At 41.1% G+C, this 18,566-nt stretch overlaps 2 protein-coding genes across 3 annotated transcripts; both read left to right on the plus strand.

The window, feature by feature from the left end:
* The first annotated feature begins 2,396 nt into the window (after positions 1-2,396).
* cox17 (cytochrome c oxidase copper chaperone COX17) lies at positions 2,397-5,353 on the plus strand. The gene is made up of 4 exons (XM_075480076.1): positions 2,397-2,487; positions 3,720-3,845; positions 3,932-4,046; positions 5,131-5,353. The coding sequence occupies exons 2-3, from the start codon at positions 3,727-3,729 to the stop codon at positions 4,014-4,016; spliced, it is 204 nt and encodes a 67-aa protein (XP_075336191.1). The 5' UTR covers positions 2,397-2,487; positions 3,720-3,726; the 3' UTR covers positions 4,017-4,046; positions 5,131-5,353.
* A 1,556-nt stretch (positions 5,354-6,909) lies between these two features.
* popdc2 (popeye domain cAMP effector 2) lies at positions 6,910-16,844 on the plus strand. 2 transcript variants are annotated; one of them, XM_075480074.1, is made up of 4 exons: positions 6,910-7,871; positions 11,429-11,537; positions 12,331-12,940; positions 15,461-15,551. In XM_075480074.1, exons 1-3 carry the CDS (start codon positions 7,378-7,380, stop codon positions 12,889-12,891), a joined length of 1,164 nt encoding a protein of 387 aa, XP_075336189.1. In that variant the 5' UTR covers positions 6,910-7,377; the 3' UTR covers positions 12,892-12,940; positions 15,461-15,551. The 2 variants fall into 2 exon arrangements, with proteins under 2 accessions (XP_075336189.1, XP_075336190.1); XM_075480075.1 differs by having other exon boundaries at positions 6,916-7,871; positions 12,331-12,799; positions 15,461-16,844.
* The last annotated feature ends 1,722 nt before the right edge of the window (positions 16,845-18,566 follow it).

The raw sequence follows: 18,566 nt of genomic DNA on the forward strand, positions 1-18,566 counted from the left end.
GAGTGCATAAGATGAGCTTAGAGCAACTCTGCCTACATTTCATTCTATCAAATATAGAAGAAAAAACAACTTTTCCCGACCTACATAAGGATACATTCTGGTGGAGTGATATCTCTCAGTTCTAAGTTTGCAGCTTAGCAAGCAAAATGCTATTGGAAAGCACAACATGCCAGTTTCTCTGTAATACCTGTGACAAACTGCCAACCTGTCCAGGTGCACACAGTCTCTCCCTCAGTGTGCTTCCTAAAATAGTCCTCAGTGACCTCAAACAGAATGGAGTAGAGCGTAGAAATTTGTTGGATGTCATACTTCTTGCAGTTTTCCTTTGGATGATTTGTAAATGTTAAGCATTAAATCCAATCTATGTGTTTCAAACGATATAATAATCTGGTTTTGGCACGCAGATTTCACCGAGTGACAGTGGGCTGTGTGGATCGATTTTGAGCCGGATGGACAAAAATAGCCTCAACAACAAGCTGGATAACATAATAAAGTGTATGGAAATTGTTTTATAATGCCATCAAAAACAACCACAATGGCCATTTGTCTGTTTTTTAGTGACTCTTTTCTCATCTTACTAAGTGTTAGAGGCTAAAAGCATCTTATTCAAACCAAGAACGACTGATCAACTGTAGATCAGAGACAACTGAAACAACAGTAACACTAAGCCGTGTACAACACCTTCTGCTTAGGAGTGTACCTGCTTACGAGAAGGACAACATCACAGAATCCATATTGTCGTATTTGTGGCCAAGGCAGTTGTTCCAGACCATTCAGCATCCTATCCTCAGGGGACAGCTGGCTTTGACCTTCAACAATGGCGCCCTCTTAGGAGGCTGGTAGATGCTAATAGCATTAATAAATGCTTTCCAGCAATGATTTTACTGTCTGAGGTCTCAGTTTACTTATAAAAGTATGAATAAATGCAATTTTAGGCAAATATTCTGCGTCATTGTGAATAAATTATATTTAGTACCAAAACAGCTGAGGAGAAGCAAAGCTTTGATAGGTTTAATTTAGTCATTTAAACTTTAAAAGGTCTTGGTGTCACTGCACTCTCCAGCTTACCATCCGCTGGAGATTATTTTCTGCACAGGAAATACTGAAAAGAGGCTTAGACGAAAAAGTGCTTACGTCTCTGCTTTGTCAGAAGATGCTGCAAGGAACACAAGGTGGCAGAGACGGCCAGGACATGCTCTGCACCTCTCCCCCCTCGAGGAGGCAGTGTTCTGCAGGAGAGACAAAAACAACACGACTTCAAAGCAAACTGAGCGTGAAATAATGGACATTTCAGTCCCACTCACATTCATTCAGAGCTACAGATGTGATAGTAGCAGCGAAGAGAGCAGCACAGCGTGTTTCAATGGGTGATGCAGATATATCACACAGTTATAAGCAAGTGAGCAATATGCTCAGTTATCTGGCACACAGCTGGTTCTCAAAGGAGAGTTAGGGACTCAGTGCTTCTGCTTACGCACGGCTTTGCTGTACTGACGCACTGTAGACCCAACGGGAATGCACAAATACCTGTATTGTTGTAGAACATGAATTGAACATTTTTCATATGCCAAAGCTCCCAGGCCACTGTTGTTTACTGAGCGTCCTGTCGGGAGGCAGCAGTGTCTTACATAACTGTATTGACTGTGTGGTGTGAAAATAAGAATGCTGTGTCTGGTGTCCCAAATTTTCAGCTAATGCACCTTTGTGATTATCAGAACAAAACAGAGTTCACCTGCCTTTAGGTGAGATTTATTTAATTAGAAAAGAAAACGGAAGCGATGCAGTCTCCATGATGCAAGATCCACTCTGGCAGGAAGACTAGTGAACCCCCACCAGGCATGCTTTTTATTCACGTCTTCATAGATGCAGCCAGGACATTTAACGGTGTAGGAATAAAGCAAACAATTTAAAAACATTGTTTTTCATTTATTCAGTGTGTATGGCTTTGTTTAGAAAACGACAACAATGTAAAACAGATTTGCATAATTTAGATAATGTAAAGATTGTTCTTCATGGAAAGCCCGTCTTTCTCTTTTCTCTGCATGATGTTACATGCTTTCAAGTAAATTGCATAATTCATAAATTGAGCATTTATTCGAGGACCTCATTGTCTATGCTTCAGCTGAGAAAAAATATAGTAAACAGACTGTCAAATGTCAAACATTTCACCCAAAAAATATTTAAAAAGTGAATAAACAGAATGAAAATCAGGCATTAGTTTTGCCATGGGGAGGAGCATTTATTCAAATTTTTTTTACTTACATGATGATCAATATTTATTTAAACCTCAATAAATATCCAGCTTACTCTGTTTTCTCCTCGCGTATCGCCTCTCTGTAGTCTTCCCGCCTTTTGTACTACATTTCCCAGAAGCCTCAGTTAATATTTGTAGTCATGTGGGTAGAAAGTTGAACACGTGACATTGTTCTCCGCGTGGTGGTTTCATTTTGAAGGTGAATCTTCAGCTAACGAGTAGTCTTCATACAAGTAAGTTAGCGTTACACAACGTACTATCGCCGCGTTTTTAACTTAAATGTTGCTTTACTTGTTTTGTATATTGAACTGAAGCGTTTGTCTGTCATGGCGCCACTTCGAGCATTCCTGTGTATGTTTTTGTGGTCCTACTTTTGCCAGCATTGTTAGCTAGTGTTAGCTAACTTTATGTAAGTGTTGTGCAACATGGTTAGCTAAGGCTTAAAACCACAACATTGCGAAAAATTACAAGACGGCTTGTTTCCTGACTTAAATTAGACCCTTCAAAATGCTTGTTAATATTAGATACTTTTGTGTAATCCCTGGCTTGTGTATTTAATGTTTTATTACCTCTAATGATTACATCTCTGCATCAGTTACATCACTTCAGCGCCCTTCTCTGAATGAGTCAAAAGCAAGGAAGTAAAGCTGCAGATGTCGCCTAAAATGTGATCGGTTTATTATTATCTTCAAGATCCAAATGACATGTTTGGTTTATTTTTCGAGGACTCGGTTTTCAGATGTTTGTGGACCAGTTAACCTGAAATGTAGATTACGCAAACGCCTCATGTCTCGTTTAGATAATGTCTTTTAATAATGAAGATGAAGGGTTAAATTCACATGGTTTTTCTTGAGTGGACATCATATATTTTGCTTTAACTTAACAGTGTGATGACACCATAGTGAATCTTATTGTTGGTCAGCCTGTCAGTTTAGCTCTTATCACAGTGTCAGAATAATTATCAGAAGAGGATCAGGAAGACTTAATGAGCTGGAACCACCAGAGATTTGGCCTTTTGCTAAATCAGTTTTTTATTTTTTTTTTACCAGGACCTGCAGTTCAGCCTGACATAAACTGTAATTGGGTGGATGATTGTGGCTCTAATTAACTGATCCCCTGCAGGAAGAGGAACTGGCACACTTGACTGCGGTACTGCAGTTATATGAGAATAATTGGGCAATCATCGCCAGAGATTGTGGTCTGATTAGCATTTCAGTGCCGTTTTCAGTTGTGACCTTGAAGTCCAAAACATTTGTCTAATTGAAATAAAGGAAAATGTACGTGGGACTGGCATTTTCCTTTCAGAAGAAATGTGTTCAGTTGACTTCTGAATGCCAGCTTATCCTATTTTGCCTTGTATGTAGAAAGGAAGATAGATATGTCAACTGATCTGTAGTGAATGTTGAAGTGAAGGTTGCTGGTAAAGGAAGTAATTCTCTCATTTCTGTGTTTTTTTTTTTTTTAGCTTGAAGATGTCATCTCTGTCTGCTGCCAGTGTCGAGACTCCTGCTATTGCAGCGAGCACAGAGGAGAAAAAGCCCCTGAAGCCATGCTGTGCTTGTCCAGAGACCAAGAAAGTCAGAGATGCTTGGTAAGTACCTGGCTAAAGAGGCTGAAATGGTTTCCTTGTTGCAAGTGGGCAAGATCCCTGACCTTATTTTTGTTTCGCCCCACCAGCATCATTGAAAAGGGCGAGGAAAGCTGCGGAGACTTAATCGAGGCACACAAAGATTGCATGAGGGCACTTGGATTCAAGATTTAACTACTTGTACTATGCGTGTGTGATTGTGTGGTGAGTATCAAATAAAAACTGTTCCACCTTTTAAAGATGCTTTTATTTGATAAGCTTCAGAGCCTTTGGTAAAGTTCTCTTTTTCTGGGGGAGAAATACTGCAAACAGGATGCAGTCGCTTGCATTTATGGTGAGTCTGTGTTGATGAGTCATTCGCTTGAAGCTTAACTTCCTTTTCTAGTTACTACGAAACTTGGAAGCTCACACATTTAGTTTCATTTACCAGTCACTCCAACCAGCTGCACTCCTTTTTTTTTTTTTTTTTAAATAAAAAATGTAATGTTTGTTGCTTCTGATGCACAAAACCCATCATCGCTTCCTTTTAGCTGCTAATTGAATCTAACGTTTCCTGAGTTTTTATCCCCTCGGGGTGTTACATCCCCTTTAAAAAAAGATGTGTTGTTAATATGCCCTTTTAGCACGTAGCTTTTTAAAAGGACTAGAAACAGGAAGCTTAAAGTTGCATGCAGTCATTACTCACTTGGCTGACGAGCTGCAGCCAGATATGCCCTGACAGACTAAAACCAGCTTGAATTGAATCAGTCTGGTGTGTTAATGGGGGCACCTGCCCTTTCTGTGACCCATGAAAATGCCCAGCTTTACTGTAGTTCTCAAAGTTTTTATAAGGTTGGCAATGAAAGTTGTTCTTTTGCTGGGTCAGTTGCCTTGGCTATTGCTCATTTCATGCTGCAGCAGGAGATCAAACCTGATTTATGAAGGGGCAGAGATGGGATGTGGGCGGAGGAGTTGTCCCGTGTGCTGCATGGCTACAGATGAAACGAGCCCGGGGCTGTTTAACAGGCCTGATATTGCTTTAATGTTAACTTGTGCAGGAGAAATATTTTTCACAAGGCTGAAAGAAACATGAATTTGCAAGTATGTTGCCATTTGAACTTGATTTTGTTGGTCAAATGTGTGACTTCTGTTAAATACCAGCCCTGGACTTTGTTTTCCTGTGTGTTGAAGTTTGAAAACAACTTTGGCTCAAATGTAGGTCTCATCAAAATGTAATCTGCAGAACATGTAGCTCTACGAAGTGATGCACTCAAACTGTGTCCTTGTGCATTTTTGATCTCTCCTGCAGTGCGTTGCTGAGAGTGGAAGATGACCCAGCATATTCCTTTTTCACCTCTTATTTATACCTCCGCTGCAAGGGAAACGTGATAATGGAGCACTTCAACTCTGGATTTATGAAAAAGTGTCATTTCTTTCTTCTTCTTCTTCTTTTTTTTTTTTTTAAAGTCTGACAAATCTGATGTGTGAATATATATTAAAGGATGTCTGGAAATAAAGGTCCTATGCAATAAGCCACTCTGCTCACTTTCCTCAAGGTTATTAGTCATGTATTCCTCTTAAGGATTTCGTATTGTGGCTCCTCTCCCCGTGGAAGCGGTTGCTGGCCAGTTGCTGCTCCTGGTATGCACTTATGCTTAAAAATAACTCCTGACCCTGCAAAGTCGATACTTGGCATATCTGCATTCCTTCTCCACAGTGTGTCACCGAAGTGTGCCTGATTGTGGACACTTGTTTTCGCACGGCCACAGCGATCACGTTGTAAACAAACTAGTTTACCGTCAGTGTAGGAAGGTGTTGAAATGCAGTTTAAAAGTAGAATCATTCACATGTAAAAGGGGTGTTTAAACTACTTTTAATCGCAAACAATGTGTCTTAAGTTTGAAAGGATACTAAATGGAAACATCACGGACATTTCAGGGGATTTAATTTGTTTTAAGAATTAAGTGCACTCCCCTGTGGACACATGCAATGATGAGTGTTGGGCACTACATGAGAAGAGATTAGCCCAGACTGATAGTTGTGTAATAAGGGTTTAATTAGTCTAGGATTACCTTTTGCAAAAGTTTTCAGATAATACAGCTCACCACTAAGTTTCTGTAGTATCACGTAAGGAAAATATCTGAAAATGGACCGTTTAGAGTGAGCGCTCAGACTTCCACATGCAAACACGTTTTGCAGCTGCACTTTGTTCTGTTTTTGGATGCATCATTTAATACTTTAAAGCTGCCCCGAAAATGATTTAAGATGTTTAAAGATCTTGCCACTGCATGCGTTATTTTCTCCACTATAAGGTGAAATATCTTCAATGTTTAAAAGAATCTTAATGTATTCAGCATAGATGTTTTTTTAGTGTGTAATTAATGGCTTAAGTTTGCCATGTTATAGGTGTCCAGAAGTTTATTTACAATACCGTGCAGTGTCTACATGAATGTCTATAACAAAAGTTTCTTTTTGTTACTTTTAAGCCTTTTGTTTTTGCCCAAAAATATTTCATGAGTCACTAAAATTGACACGGGAGGGATTACGGTGTGTAAGTAAATGTGTCTTTGCCTCCTTGTTCCACGTAACCTGCCTCATTAAGTCCTTTTTTCCCCTTTAAATAAGAATAAACTGCAAACAAACAGCTGCAGGTAGAAAACAATCCTTAGGTGGTATAACCAGTTCAGTACACACTGAAATGTTTAACTTTAATAGAATACATCGCCTTATAGAGCAGCCCAGAGATTGTGATGGACGTGTCCCTGAGTGGAGAGTTTCCAGCCTGAGAGTCGGATATGTGGAGCGATGGTGGTGTTTACACCTGAAATCTGACCTGCTCTGCCATGCTGTTTATTTCTGTGTCTCTAAATATGCACCAGCAGAGCCACGCTCGCTTGAGTGGCCTGCACTCATGGAATCTGTGAGAAAGTCTTCACTTTAAATGTGTGACACTTTTTTTGGGGGGGTGGTTGTCTCTTGCTGTACAGCCCCGCTGCTCCCTCCCGTTTCCTGTCCCTCTCTTTCTGTTATGTTAAGTAGCAGGCCTGCTTTCTATCTGCCACTCTCTCTTCCTTGGGTTTCAATTCCAAACATGGTTATCCTTCTAGGGCTCTATCAACGCCCCCCCCCTCCCTTCTGCCTTCTGCCTTCTCCTCCAGCTGTTGGCTCTTCAGTGCAGGCCGGCGGGTGAAAGAAACGGACAGAAAATCAAAGCAAGAAAGACGTCAGGAAGGCTCAGAAGGGAGAGTCGGGGCGAGAAGCCAGAGGAAAGGACGCATAATGAGAGGAGGAGAAGAGGAGACCCATTCCAGCTGTGTTTCTGCAACAAACAGAGCCGTGAGAACTTTTTCACATTGAAGAATTTTCCACTGCACGCCAAAGGGAACAAACATTTACAGTTTTACTCAGCATCAGCTGTTTGTTTTTTCAACCGGCTGTAATTCCAACAGATCATCTTGTTGTAGGTGTTGACAGGACAGGGACAGCACCGGCCTTATCGGTGTTTCTTGCTTTATTTTGTGCCTCCTTCCAGCTTATTATTTTGTGAGTTTTGAACATGAGCGCAGAAAACTTGACCCTGTTGGACAGCTTGATCTTTTCCCCTTTTTGCGATGGCTGGAGCAACAACACGGAGGGAGCCATCTACCATTTGGGCAACACCATCCTGGTCCTGGGCTACATGGGAGGCAGCGGAGCCTACGGGTGCCTCTTCATCTTCGGCTTCCTGTCTCCCGCCTTCCTGTGCCTCACGCTGTGGGGCTGGCTGACCATGTGCGGCCTCGATGTCTTCACCTGGAACCTTCTCCTGCTACTGGCCTGCCTGCTTCAGATCTGCCACCTCCTCTTCCGGCTTCACCAGGAAGGCATACGCAGCGAGGAGCTGTCCGCCCTCTACCAGGCCGTCTACCTGCCGCTGGGCGTGCCTGTCCAGGTGTTCAAGGAGATTGCAAGAGCTTTTGAGAACAAAGTGGTGGAGCTGAAAGCAGGAGAGACGTATGCTGTGGAGGGCAAGACGCCCATTGACCAGCTCTCCTTTCTGCTGTCTGGGAGGTGGGGAGTGTGTGCATGTGTCTTACATCCACACATCTGTGCAACCAAATGCAGACCACCCCTTCTGTTTCTGTAGAATACAGGCAGCACACTAAAGTAAACGCAGGAAACTCTGAATAATAATAATAAGTACTTTTATATTGAAAAACAAGATTTTACAGAATCTTTCACAGAACCTCAGATGGTATTAACTTCATGGGTCCTCAAAGAATGTAATATTAACCTTCCTTTAAGCTCTGATTTTGATTTCTGCAAGTTCATGTGGGAAATAACTGGCCTTTCATCTGCAAAAACCTTCATTATGGTCCCTGTGGGCTGTCTGTTGCTGAGAGTTTTGCCAGTTAGAAGCACGAGAATGAAACAAAAGGATAAATTTGTGACTTTAAATCCACATAATAAATTTGAATATGTCTAAATGTTTCCTTCAACTCTGGAAAACAAAATCATTCGTGGGGTTGTCTCTCCAAGAGACTGTTTTTACATGACTGGATTTCTTGGTGGTTTAAGTAAAAAGTTCTGAAAATGTTTGGACTGGGACACGAAATTAACTTTATGTGGAATTTCTACGGCTTAGTGGTGCAGTACATTGTCTTGATGGAAAAAGCAAAGCCTTCTCTGAGGAAAAAATAGTCTGGATGGTGTGAAATGTTGCTCCAGAACCTTTATACGTCACTTCGCATTAATGGTGCCAACACAGATTTGGGAGGCTTCATTATTTCTAAAAAACAAATTTGTGATTCTGATCAAATTGCAGCACAGTTTCTCACCTCAATCCATCTTAAATGAGCTCGGGCAGAGGAAACAAGGCGGTGTCAGTGGATTTTACAAGCCACTAAATGTCCAGTTCATCAGGTTTTACCTGTGTTCCCTCCATACTGAGATTCACCCCCATTCTCAGCATCTTTTATTAAATATCGTCTACCACAGATGATGACATCCCATAATGCTTTGGATTTTTATGTTGAAAAACATCATTCTTTAAATACTGAACTATTTGTTCCCACAGTCTCTCAGAGCCCCTCCTCTTCTTCACTACTAAAATACTCTTTTTAGTCATTTTACTGACCTGATGTGACATCAGTAGATTTTCAAATAACTTTTGTATTCTTTTGTTGCCCCCATCGTAATTCTTAGAGTTAAAAAGCTTAAAATAAGCATGTACTTTTCAGAAATGTCTCAGTTTCAACACAAAATATCACTAACTTATGTTAGTTTTCATGATATATATTTAGATTTATATGATTTATAAACCATTGCTTTCTCATTTAGCTTTTTAAAAGTAGCACTGAATACTGATACTTTTACAGTATTCCCTCCTCAGCGTGCTGTTATAATATCATTATCATAATAACATGTCATGATGCAAACATCTTGTTTGGCGTGGGAGAATGATAAAAGAAGTTATTTCCCTTTTACATCGTCCATTAGATTTCATCTAATGGACGATGCTAAAATGTTAAAGAGGGCGCTCTCATTATACACCTATATGCACAGCTTTAAATCATTCTTTTAGGGATAGTAAAACAACTACCTTTTCATCACACTGGACTCTACGTTTCCTATTTTTTTGAGGCTGTTGGCAACATATAACCATCACAGGAAATGTGTTCTCCCCATCTAAACATCCTCAAAGCAGGGCTGCATTAGATCGTGCGGGCCTGGAACGTACAGTTGAGAAATGTTGTAAACAGAGTATTTTTGTCTGTGACTCACCAGTGAGAGTCCCTGTGCTCTCTGCCAGCTGGTTAAGGGATATCTTTGTACCAGTGACAGGAAAGTGGAAGCTGACAGCTCATCTTACCTTGAATTAAATGTTGGCCACGGTGTCGACGAGCCAAATTTGGAAACAAACAAAAGCTGAAGTGGTGGCAGAACTGAACTTATGATTGTTGGAATTTCATCTCAAAACAATGAACAATAATCTGATGCTGTAACAGTCTCAAATCTTCTGGGAAAACCTCTGACCAGATTAAGAATCTGGCTTCAGGGATTTGCTCCCATTCAGCCTCAATAGCATTATAAAGTGAGATTCGACAGAAATCAGTGGAGGACAACAGATTCCAATGCCTCAGACTAAAGTAGGGAGTGTTCACACGCACAATTGGTCTTATAACATACATGCCAGATAGGAAAGTACCAGCAGTGCAGTGACCTTTGTAGCAGGTGACTCTGCCAGAGGAAATCAGGGTCATTATCACAGCACATAGTAAAATAGCTTTGAATTAACACCCGGGGTTTAAATAAAGGCTTATTATACTTTGTCCACCACAATAACACATTGATTTACAAAAATATTGGATTCAACGCATCATGCTTAACTTTGATTTAGGAAAATATTTAGAATTGTTACACAAGAAAAAAGCAAAATAATATAAAAGTTGAGCGTGCAGAGCTATCAAAAGTAAAAAATTAGGGCTGGGCAACGATTAAAATTTTTAATCTAATTAATCACATGATTTCCCTGATTAATCACGATTAATCGCAGTTGTATGCAAAATCCAAAAATGAATCCAAAAGTAGTGTATAGCTTTTAGCATTTAGTTTTATTTTAAATGTGCTGCCATATGAATGAAAGTGCACACTTTTAACATATTTTAACTTTAAATAATTAACGAGTTAACGCGATAATAACGAGTTAACTCGCCCAGGCCTATCAAAAATCATTACTTTGTATAATCCCCTGCAGCACTTACAGCTGCAAGTCCATCTCCTGAGACTCTTTAAGGGTTAACTGCTGCAGCTCTAAGGCGGATGGGTTCGGTTGGTGTTCTACAGTCTCTAAGTCAACCACGGATTCGTCATTTGATGAGTTCTGGACTTTAGTGCCATTCAATCACATCCAAATAAATCCTCTCACGCCTTTGGAGTGTTGCTTTAGCAGTATAGTTACATGTCACTGTCGTGTTGAAAGTCCCGGTTTAAATTCTCTGGCGCCATCCTTCATTCAGCTCTGACCAAATGTCCCGGGCCCTGCTGGCAACACATATCCCCACAGCACCATGCTGCCACCACCGTGCTTCACCGTGTGTTGGCGCTCTCGAGGTAATGAGATTGTGCCACATGCAGAGTTTGTCTTAATGAGTTGTTGGGCAACTCTTAAAAAAAGCCCAGATTTGTGGAGTTGTTCCTGTGGACAGACAGAGCTTTGCAGCTGCTTCAGGGTTAACTCTGGACTCTTTATTTCCTCTTTGATTAACCTTCTTCTTGCCTTTTCTTTGAGTTTTGGTGGCCTGCCCTTCCTAGGAAGGTTTGTTGTAGTGCTCTATACTATATCTCCTAAAAGTGGATTTAATCATGCTCTGAGGGACACTTAGTGCATTATTTTACAATAATTCCTGTTTGAAGAACTTCTTGGTCTTTATTGTGCTCATTTCTTAGTGGTGTTGCAGACTCTGGGGCCTTTCACAATAGGTGCATGCTGCACATACTGAGATCATCTGACACCTTAATTAGAGTCAGTTAGATTTAATTGAACTAATTAATGGACTTCTGGGGGTAACTGGCTGCATCTCTCCCGGTGTGTCTTTTTCACCTTGTATCTTCACTCTCACTTACAGGATCAGCGTGTCTTTGGAGGGTCAGTTTCTACACTTCATCCACCGCCATCAGTTCCTTGACTCCCCTGAGTGGGAGTCTCTCAGACCAAACGAGGAGGGAAAGTTCCAGGTATCATCAAAGGAGACGTTGTTGCAGCTTCTGGTCATGTCTTAACAAAGGAAATTCATTGGGTGGCGATAAAGTTAAACTCCATATTCAGGTTGAGCTCTGGCTCAACAGGGATGGTTTGCTGGTTATCAGACTGACTGGATGTAATGAATAATTATTTCCAGAATTTGCTGTTTATATCCTGGATCGATCAATTAATAATTTATGCCAGAAAAGAATGAAAAAGTCTGTCATGGCGGGTCCTTAAAATTCATTATCACTCAGAAGTATCTATATTTGTGTCTGAATATGACTTAAAACAACATTCAAATGTCACGCTGGCTCATGTACTTATATATTTATGAAAATTACCCCCAATATGACATGTTTGTATGTGGCAAAAAGTTTCTGAATCTTTTAGTGTCCTGCCACCGGATTTCTTCTGGATTAAAGTCTAACACATGATTGTTATTCCCTTCAACCATTCTTTGGTAGAACTCCTCGTCTCATCTGTATTGCAGTATCACTTTCTTTCTGTTGAGTCACTTCACAGACAGATATTCAGACTTTTTCCTGAAGAAGTTGTTGGTTTATTTGAGAAATAATTGTTCCAGCTAAACTGCCCCAAACCATGATACTGCCACCACTGTGCTTTATAAAGGGATAATGTTTTTATGCTAGAATAAAATAGCCAAAGTTACCTGGAAAAGAAAAATGGTTTCTACTTAGAAAAACCTTTGCTCTATTCTGCTATGGTTAAATATAACAAAGGAATACCTTTGACATATTTATAGTGTTGATTCATGCTCTCCAGGTGACTCTGACAGCAGATGAAGACTCCCGCTACATCTCATGGCGTCGCCGCCGCCTCTACATGCTGATTTCAAAGGAGCGCTACATTGCCCGTCTCTTGTCTGTCATGCTGGGATACGACATTGCTGAAAAGCTCTACAACCTCAACAACAAGCTCTTTATAAAGAGTGGTGTGCTGCTGGACATCCGCCTGCCGAGCCTCTACCACGTTTTGGCCCCTGCCTCGCAGGGCAGCGAGGGCGGCAGCGGCCGCGGCAGCGGCAGTGACGGTGGCCTCCCCAAGGAGCAACCATCTGAAGAACAGAACCAGCAAGGCAAGGAGCCAGCACCGGCCTACGAGATGTCTGATCTGGGCCAGTTTCAGCCCCTTCAACCCCACCTGCAGGGACCAAAGACGACAGCCCCGGATGTGCCCCAGGCCTCTGAGCACGACCTCTACCAACAGCCCTGGGACGCGGACCTGCCCTCTGGTGAGGACACCACCAGCCTGGTCCTGGAGGACTTTGCTGATATGACAGGCTCCTTAACGGATTATGGCAGTGAGAGGGATTATTTGAGGTAGAAAGGCAGGGTGCTGGAGCTAACACACTGGGTCACCACTTAAGCTACATGTAAGTACCTCACCTGGGTGGAAAGAGTCGCATGGGGGCGGTGTGTGTGCATGGAAGCTTGCAGTGCACAGTTTTTACTAACCTGGCTGAGCAATACATCCCAACATTATAGAACAAATCATATAAATATTTTTTTTACAGACATCAATTTACAAATGTATGGAAAATACAGTCTCTTAAATGAACTTTTTAATTATTTTTCTATTTATCGCCATTAATTTGACAGCAATTAAGTGCGACATTTATGATATTTAGAAGTTAAAATACACTATCTAGTGGTCAAAATTACATGTATGATGATCCTCAACAGAGAAAGTTAAAAGCAGAAGAAGAGAAGTCTTAAATAATCTGTCACACAATCCAGAGTGTTGCAGTGGGCCACATACTAGATTTTCCCTAGATTTACATGTATAATGGGACAGGGTGGGACAGTCCGATTTAAGGCCAAGTGGAGCTGTAACCGTAGTTCAACTTCAACATGACAGGATCCATAATGAGTTTAATAAAAAAAACAAAAACAACTGTAACGGTGACCCTCGGTGTAAATCTGCACTTTATAGAAAAACTAAATTGAACTGAAAGACAGAAAGCGACAGAAAATGCTAGCTTACCATTGCCTTTAACTATGATTTTTTTTTTACCTTTAACGTGCTTCTTCCATGAGTAAACATGACTACACGTAAATTACGAGATTTATTTTTAATTGTAGAAACTGTAGACAAGCTTTTATAACTATCATAGCTCCTCTACTAATTTGAAGCCCAGAGTTTTCCTAGAGATATTCGATTGGTTAAAATGAATAAAAATCTATTGTCTAGACTTGGAATGATACTCTCTGATATGAGGAGCCAGTAGTAGTACTACTAGTAGTAGTATTTTATCTCTAATTTCATTTGTCTTTGGAGGACCTCATGGTATTTGCATTTTAAAGGAGAACCACTTTGATTTTTAGAATAATTCCACTGCTTAATGGATTTAGAAAGTGATTCGCAGCTCAGCGTTGAACTTTTAATGATGGCTAAGATTCTTCACTGTGGAGCCTCCTCAGCTTTATGGTTGCCTGGATTATTATCCAACTGCAAATCATACTTTAAAACTAAAATACTCTCCATGTCAGCTGTTCTGCATTAGCAGTTGCTATGCTGCATAAAAGCTTAGTCGTGTTTGGGAGGGAAGCAGAGTGAAATGGGTTCTCGGGGGATAGATCAGTCAGTGGAAAACAATTTAACTGTAAATACACACAGTTTGGGTTCATCGTAGTGTGTAGCTGTATGTTTCCCGTGTGTGTGTGATGAACTGAGGGGGGTTTCTGAACTGCAATTGGTCACAGAGTGGCCGTGATGTTGGCTGGACAGCAGCTGTGTTCTTATCTGACAAGGATTAGAGCTTGTAAATTTAGGGGATGTTCAAAAAAATTCAGTGCCACGCTATTAATCCAGCGTGCCCACCATTTGGCTTTCTATCCGCTCATCTGTTCCCCCTCCCCCCTTCGACCCCGCCCGCTGTCCTGCCGGCCCAGCAGCAGCTCCCATCCAATCACAGGTGGGGGATCACATTTCACAGCAGGGTAGTGGGGTCAGTGTTGGACTTGGGTTGCAGGACAGCTGTGAAGCAGCAGGTCAAATCTGTCCCGCTGTAGTAACACGACTTCAGCTCATGTTCATAAATCTGTCTGCTCTACATCAAGCTGGTGTTTTAAAGTTCACTTTTATCCTCATAATTGAGGCACATCTTGTTCTGAGAATAAATAACTGGCAAATTGTCAGAAATGATAAATAAACAAAGCAACAGTCTGGTTTTGGTCCTCTGGAACTTCTTTTCTCCGAGTTGCACCAACACTCAGCTGTTTGCACGTGTGGTCTCGGACTCTTTGCAAACATGCACAGAAGTGGTTTGCATGCAACAAAACCCACTCAGCTGTTTAACAGAGCAAAAAGCGTAGATACCCAAAACAGCACGAGGGGTTATTTTGTGTTGCACGTTATATTTTTGGCTTCCACGATACATTTCTGTTAGATGAAACTTTAAAAACAGTGAAATGTTCAGTGCAGACGCTGATCGGGGTTCTTGGCTGAATGTTCTCCCTTCTGCACTCCTCACAGTGCTGCTGCAGCTCGTACCTGCTCACACTCTGTAGTCGATATTTTCCCCATTACCTGGAAATGCTACATTTGCTTAATACACAAAAACCACATTAATCACAATCAAAGCTGTGTTCCATTTACACTAACAGGCTTCCTCTGAAGAGTTTACGCCACTTTAAATGTTTGCTGCCTGTCTGCAGGTCTGTTTGTGACTGATATGGATCAAATTTAATCAGTTTTTAATAAGCTGGAGATTCCAAAATGTAAATACTTGCTGAGAAGAGGCAGGAGATGTTCCCTTGGCTCAGTTCTTCCTCAAACTGTTCGATCGACTTGCTGCTCGTTTCTCACGTTATCAGTTGTCATTGTGAACACACTTTGAGCTTCCTGTGAGAACACTTGTGTCCTAACTCAGGGTTCGATGTTGCCTCTGCAGGAGGTGATGCTGACGGGAATTTACCACCTCGATTCCGAAGGGGCAGAGCGCCGCTGGCTCCCACCGACACTCCCAAACTGTGAGAACAGTCTATCCTGGAAACACCCTTGTCATGTTCAGTATAGCAGTATGAATCTGTCACACTGTCTGCTCTCATTTTATCTATGTTCTTCCTGCTCACTATTCAAGTCACAGTTCGACTTAAAGGACAATTTAGGTCGTTTACAACATCCAGCTGTGTTGCCCAATCTACCCATGATTTAGCCATAGCAAAGACGCAAAAAAATGTCATCCGACCCTGACAGTGTTGCTTGCACGGAGATTTCAGACTGACAACATAGCCATGGGGGCATCAATTTATATTGTGTTTTAAACGCTATTTTTATACCTCTTCTACAGCTCCAAACAACATAACACTTACGTGGTAGTGAGTAGAGGGTCCCTAAAGCCAAACCGAAGTGTCCCGAGGTCTTCATGTGGTCGGATATAGAGTCCAGAATGAATTTAATCAAGCCAGTACCTGCTCTCATTCAGAGCTCTTCCGTCAACATGAGGCTATCTCACGCGAGACATCACGTCACGTGAGTCCGTAGTTGATTGCCGATTGTGGAGTAACTCGCTCTGGAAAGTCACAATTTCGTTGCCGTTCTTTTTACAAACATAGTCCAGTATTTCTTTCGAAAGTGAAATGAAGTTGTATGCAACAGCAAAGCCTAGCTTACTAACAGGTTGGAATTTCGAAATGTCACGTGACGTGATGTCTCGCGTGAGATAGCCTCCTGTTGACGGAAGAGGCTCTGATTGAGAGCAGGGACTGGCTTGATTGAATTCATTCTGGACTCTATATCCGACCACATGAAGACCTCGGGACACTTCGGTTTGGCTTTAGGGACCCTCTACTCACTACCACGTAAGTGTTATGTTGTTTGGAGCTGTAGAAGAGGTATAAAAATAGAGTTTAAAACACAATATAAATTGATGCCTGCATGGCTATGTTGTCAGTCCGAAATCTCCGTGCAAGCAACACTGTCAGGGTCGGATGACATTTTTTTGCGTCTTTGCTATGGCTAAATCATGGGTAGATTGGGCAATACAGCTGGATGTTGTAAACGACCGAAATTGTCCTTTAAACTGCCAGTTTTTATATCTTACATAGGAATTAAATTGACTGTTTTTTGCTGAATGCCAGCTGATACACTGATATATACACATTGAAGACATGCTATCTTTATTTCGATGCCAAAACAAAACTGTAAGCTATTGATGAACCACACTAGAAAAGCCAATACCAACAATATTCCAACTCATCCCAATCTCATGACGGAACGAGCAAAAGCTACGTTTGTCCACCGTTTTACAATAAAGGCCCGAAATAGTACAATGACTATGTCTTCCTGAGGTTTTTCACTGTCTAAATGTCTAAATGTCAAAACATCCACATGCAACATCGCTCTACATGATCATACAGATGTTTGACACTGTAGATTTGGCCGAAATGCTAATAAAAAGATAAGATTAAACGGATTCAGGTGTGACCCAAGTACGACACCCATCTTACACACTGTTTTCTCCGCTCTCATTTGTGAATGGTTTGGGTTAGAAGTTAAAGGGATAGTTCGCCTCTTTTGACATGAAGCTGTGTGACATCCAATATTAGCAATCATGTATGAACATTTTCTTACCCCCTGCTGCGTGCTGTGAGCCGAGTTCCAGCCTCGTTTTGGCGTTGATGAAGGTAGTCCGGCTAATTGGCTGGGGTTTAAAAAATAAAGTGTTTTGCTTCTCAAAACAATATGCGTTCAAAAGAGTAATACATTTGCATCACAAAATCGTTTTCCAGGAAAAAGTCAGACCTCACAATCGCTTGGCGCTATTTTCTCTCTCCCTTCATATCAGTCAAAAGAGGCGAACTATCCCTTTAAAATAAAAAGGTTGGGATTTGGAATTAATATACATAGTTAGGGTTAAAAAAAACACGGGTATACATGGTTGGTGCTTACTTGTTCGTGGTTCCCATCGTGTCACTGGAATGTTGGCTTACACAAAGCAGCACGCCAGGGATATGTTGCCATGTTGCCATTTCTAACCGTGGATTTTGATACCAATAAGTTTTGTACACATGGACAAAAGCACACTTTATATGTTTTCTGGTGGTTTGCAGCACTTATCTTTCTTTTGCTGTTGTCAGAGAGAAACCTCTGCTTCTTAACTTGTAGGCTCTTTATCCAATATGTGATAACAAACAGTCACTCAAATCCAAATTCAAATCAGAATCATAATAGTTTAAAATGGCTCAAATGTGTACTTAAAGGGGAAGTTTGTTTTTTTAAACCTGGACCTTAAAAGCTGCCATTTTGTTGTTATTGGGGGCATCCTTACTGGAGTAAATGAGCTGTGCTGCAGGGGCGCGCGTAGATGACATCGTCCCAATATACGTGTGTGTAGAAAGTCCCCAATAGCCCAGATAACAACAACATGGCAGCTCTGAACTAACGGTGCAATAGTATGCGTTCATTCATTCATTCATCTTAAAGTATAGTGAAATAAAGACAGATAATGCCTTATTTAGAGGCTGCATTGTCTCTGCCCTGTTCTCTCCCGTTATATAGATATACGCGGATCTCCAGTGATCTAAATATCTTCCGAAGGACGCCGACTTTCAACAAACTGTTATCGGTGAGTAGATGAACGTATTTTATGCCAGAAATAAGGTCCAGGTTTAAAAAAAAAAAAAAACTTCCCCTTTAAGTTAGTGTTAACTTAACATCACATTCGGTGTCTGAAATGTTATTTCATATTTTATTGATTACTGAAACAGACGAGTTTGGTTTTCCTCTCACTCAAAATTGATGTTCGAGTGCTTTATTGTAATTGTTTGTATCACAAATGACTCAGTGTTAAAGTGTATTAGAGTTATTAGGGTTACCACATAACTTCTGGATGTGATGTGTTTAAAGAAAAAGAAAAAAAAAAGTCATGAATTGATGAGAGTTTTTGGTGCATCCTTTTAAGACCTGGATATATTTCAGTTTGGCATAAATACTCTCCAGCAGCTCCAGTTAGGAACAAAACCTGCGAGCTGGGTAGTTTCCCTCATTTCACCTAT

This window comes from Odontesthes bonariensis, chromosome 12 (genome assembly GCF_027942865.1).
Source record: "Odontesthes bonariensis isolate fOdoBon6 chromosome 12, fOdoBon6.hap1, whole genome shotgun sequence".
NCBI lineage: Eukaryota > Metazoa > Chordata > Actinopteri > Atheriniformes > Atherinopsidae > Odontesthes > Odontesthes bonariensis.

Bases quoted from the DNA above. Each gene is read 5' to 3' on its own strand.
- cox17 (XM_075480076.1), top strand. From the start codon at position 3,727: ATGTCATCTCTGTCTGCTGCCAGTGTCGAGACTCCTGCTATTGCAGCG. The intron at 3,846-3,931 runs GTAAGTACCTGG...TCGCCCCACCAG, and splicing joins AAGAAAGTCAGAGATGCTTG to CATCATTGAAAAGGGCGAGG.
- popdc2 (XM_075480074.1), top strand. From the start codon at position 7,378: ATGAGCGCAGAAAACTTGACCCTGTTGGACAGCTTGATCTTTTCCCCT. The intron at 7,872-11,428 runs GTGGGGAGTGTG...TCTCACTTACAG, and splicing joins TCCTTTCTGCTGTCTGGGAG to GATCAGCGTGTCTTTGGAGG. The intron at 11,538-12,330 runs GTATCATCAAAG...CATGCTCTCCAG, and splicing joins ACGAGGAGGGAAAGTTCCAG to GTGACTCTGACAGCAGATGA.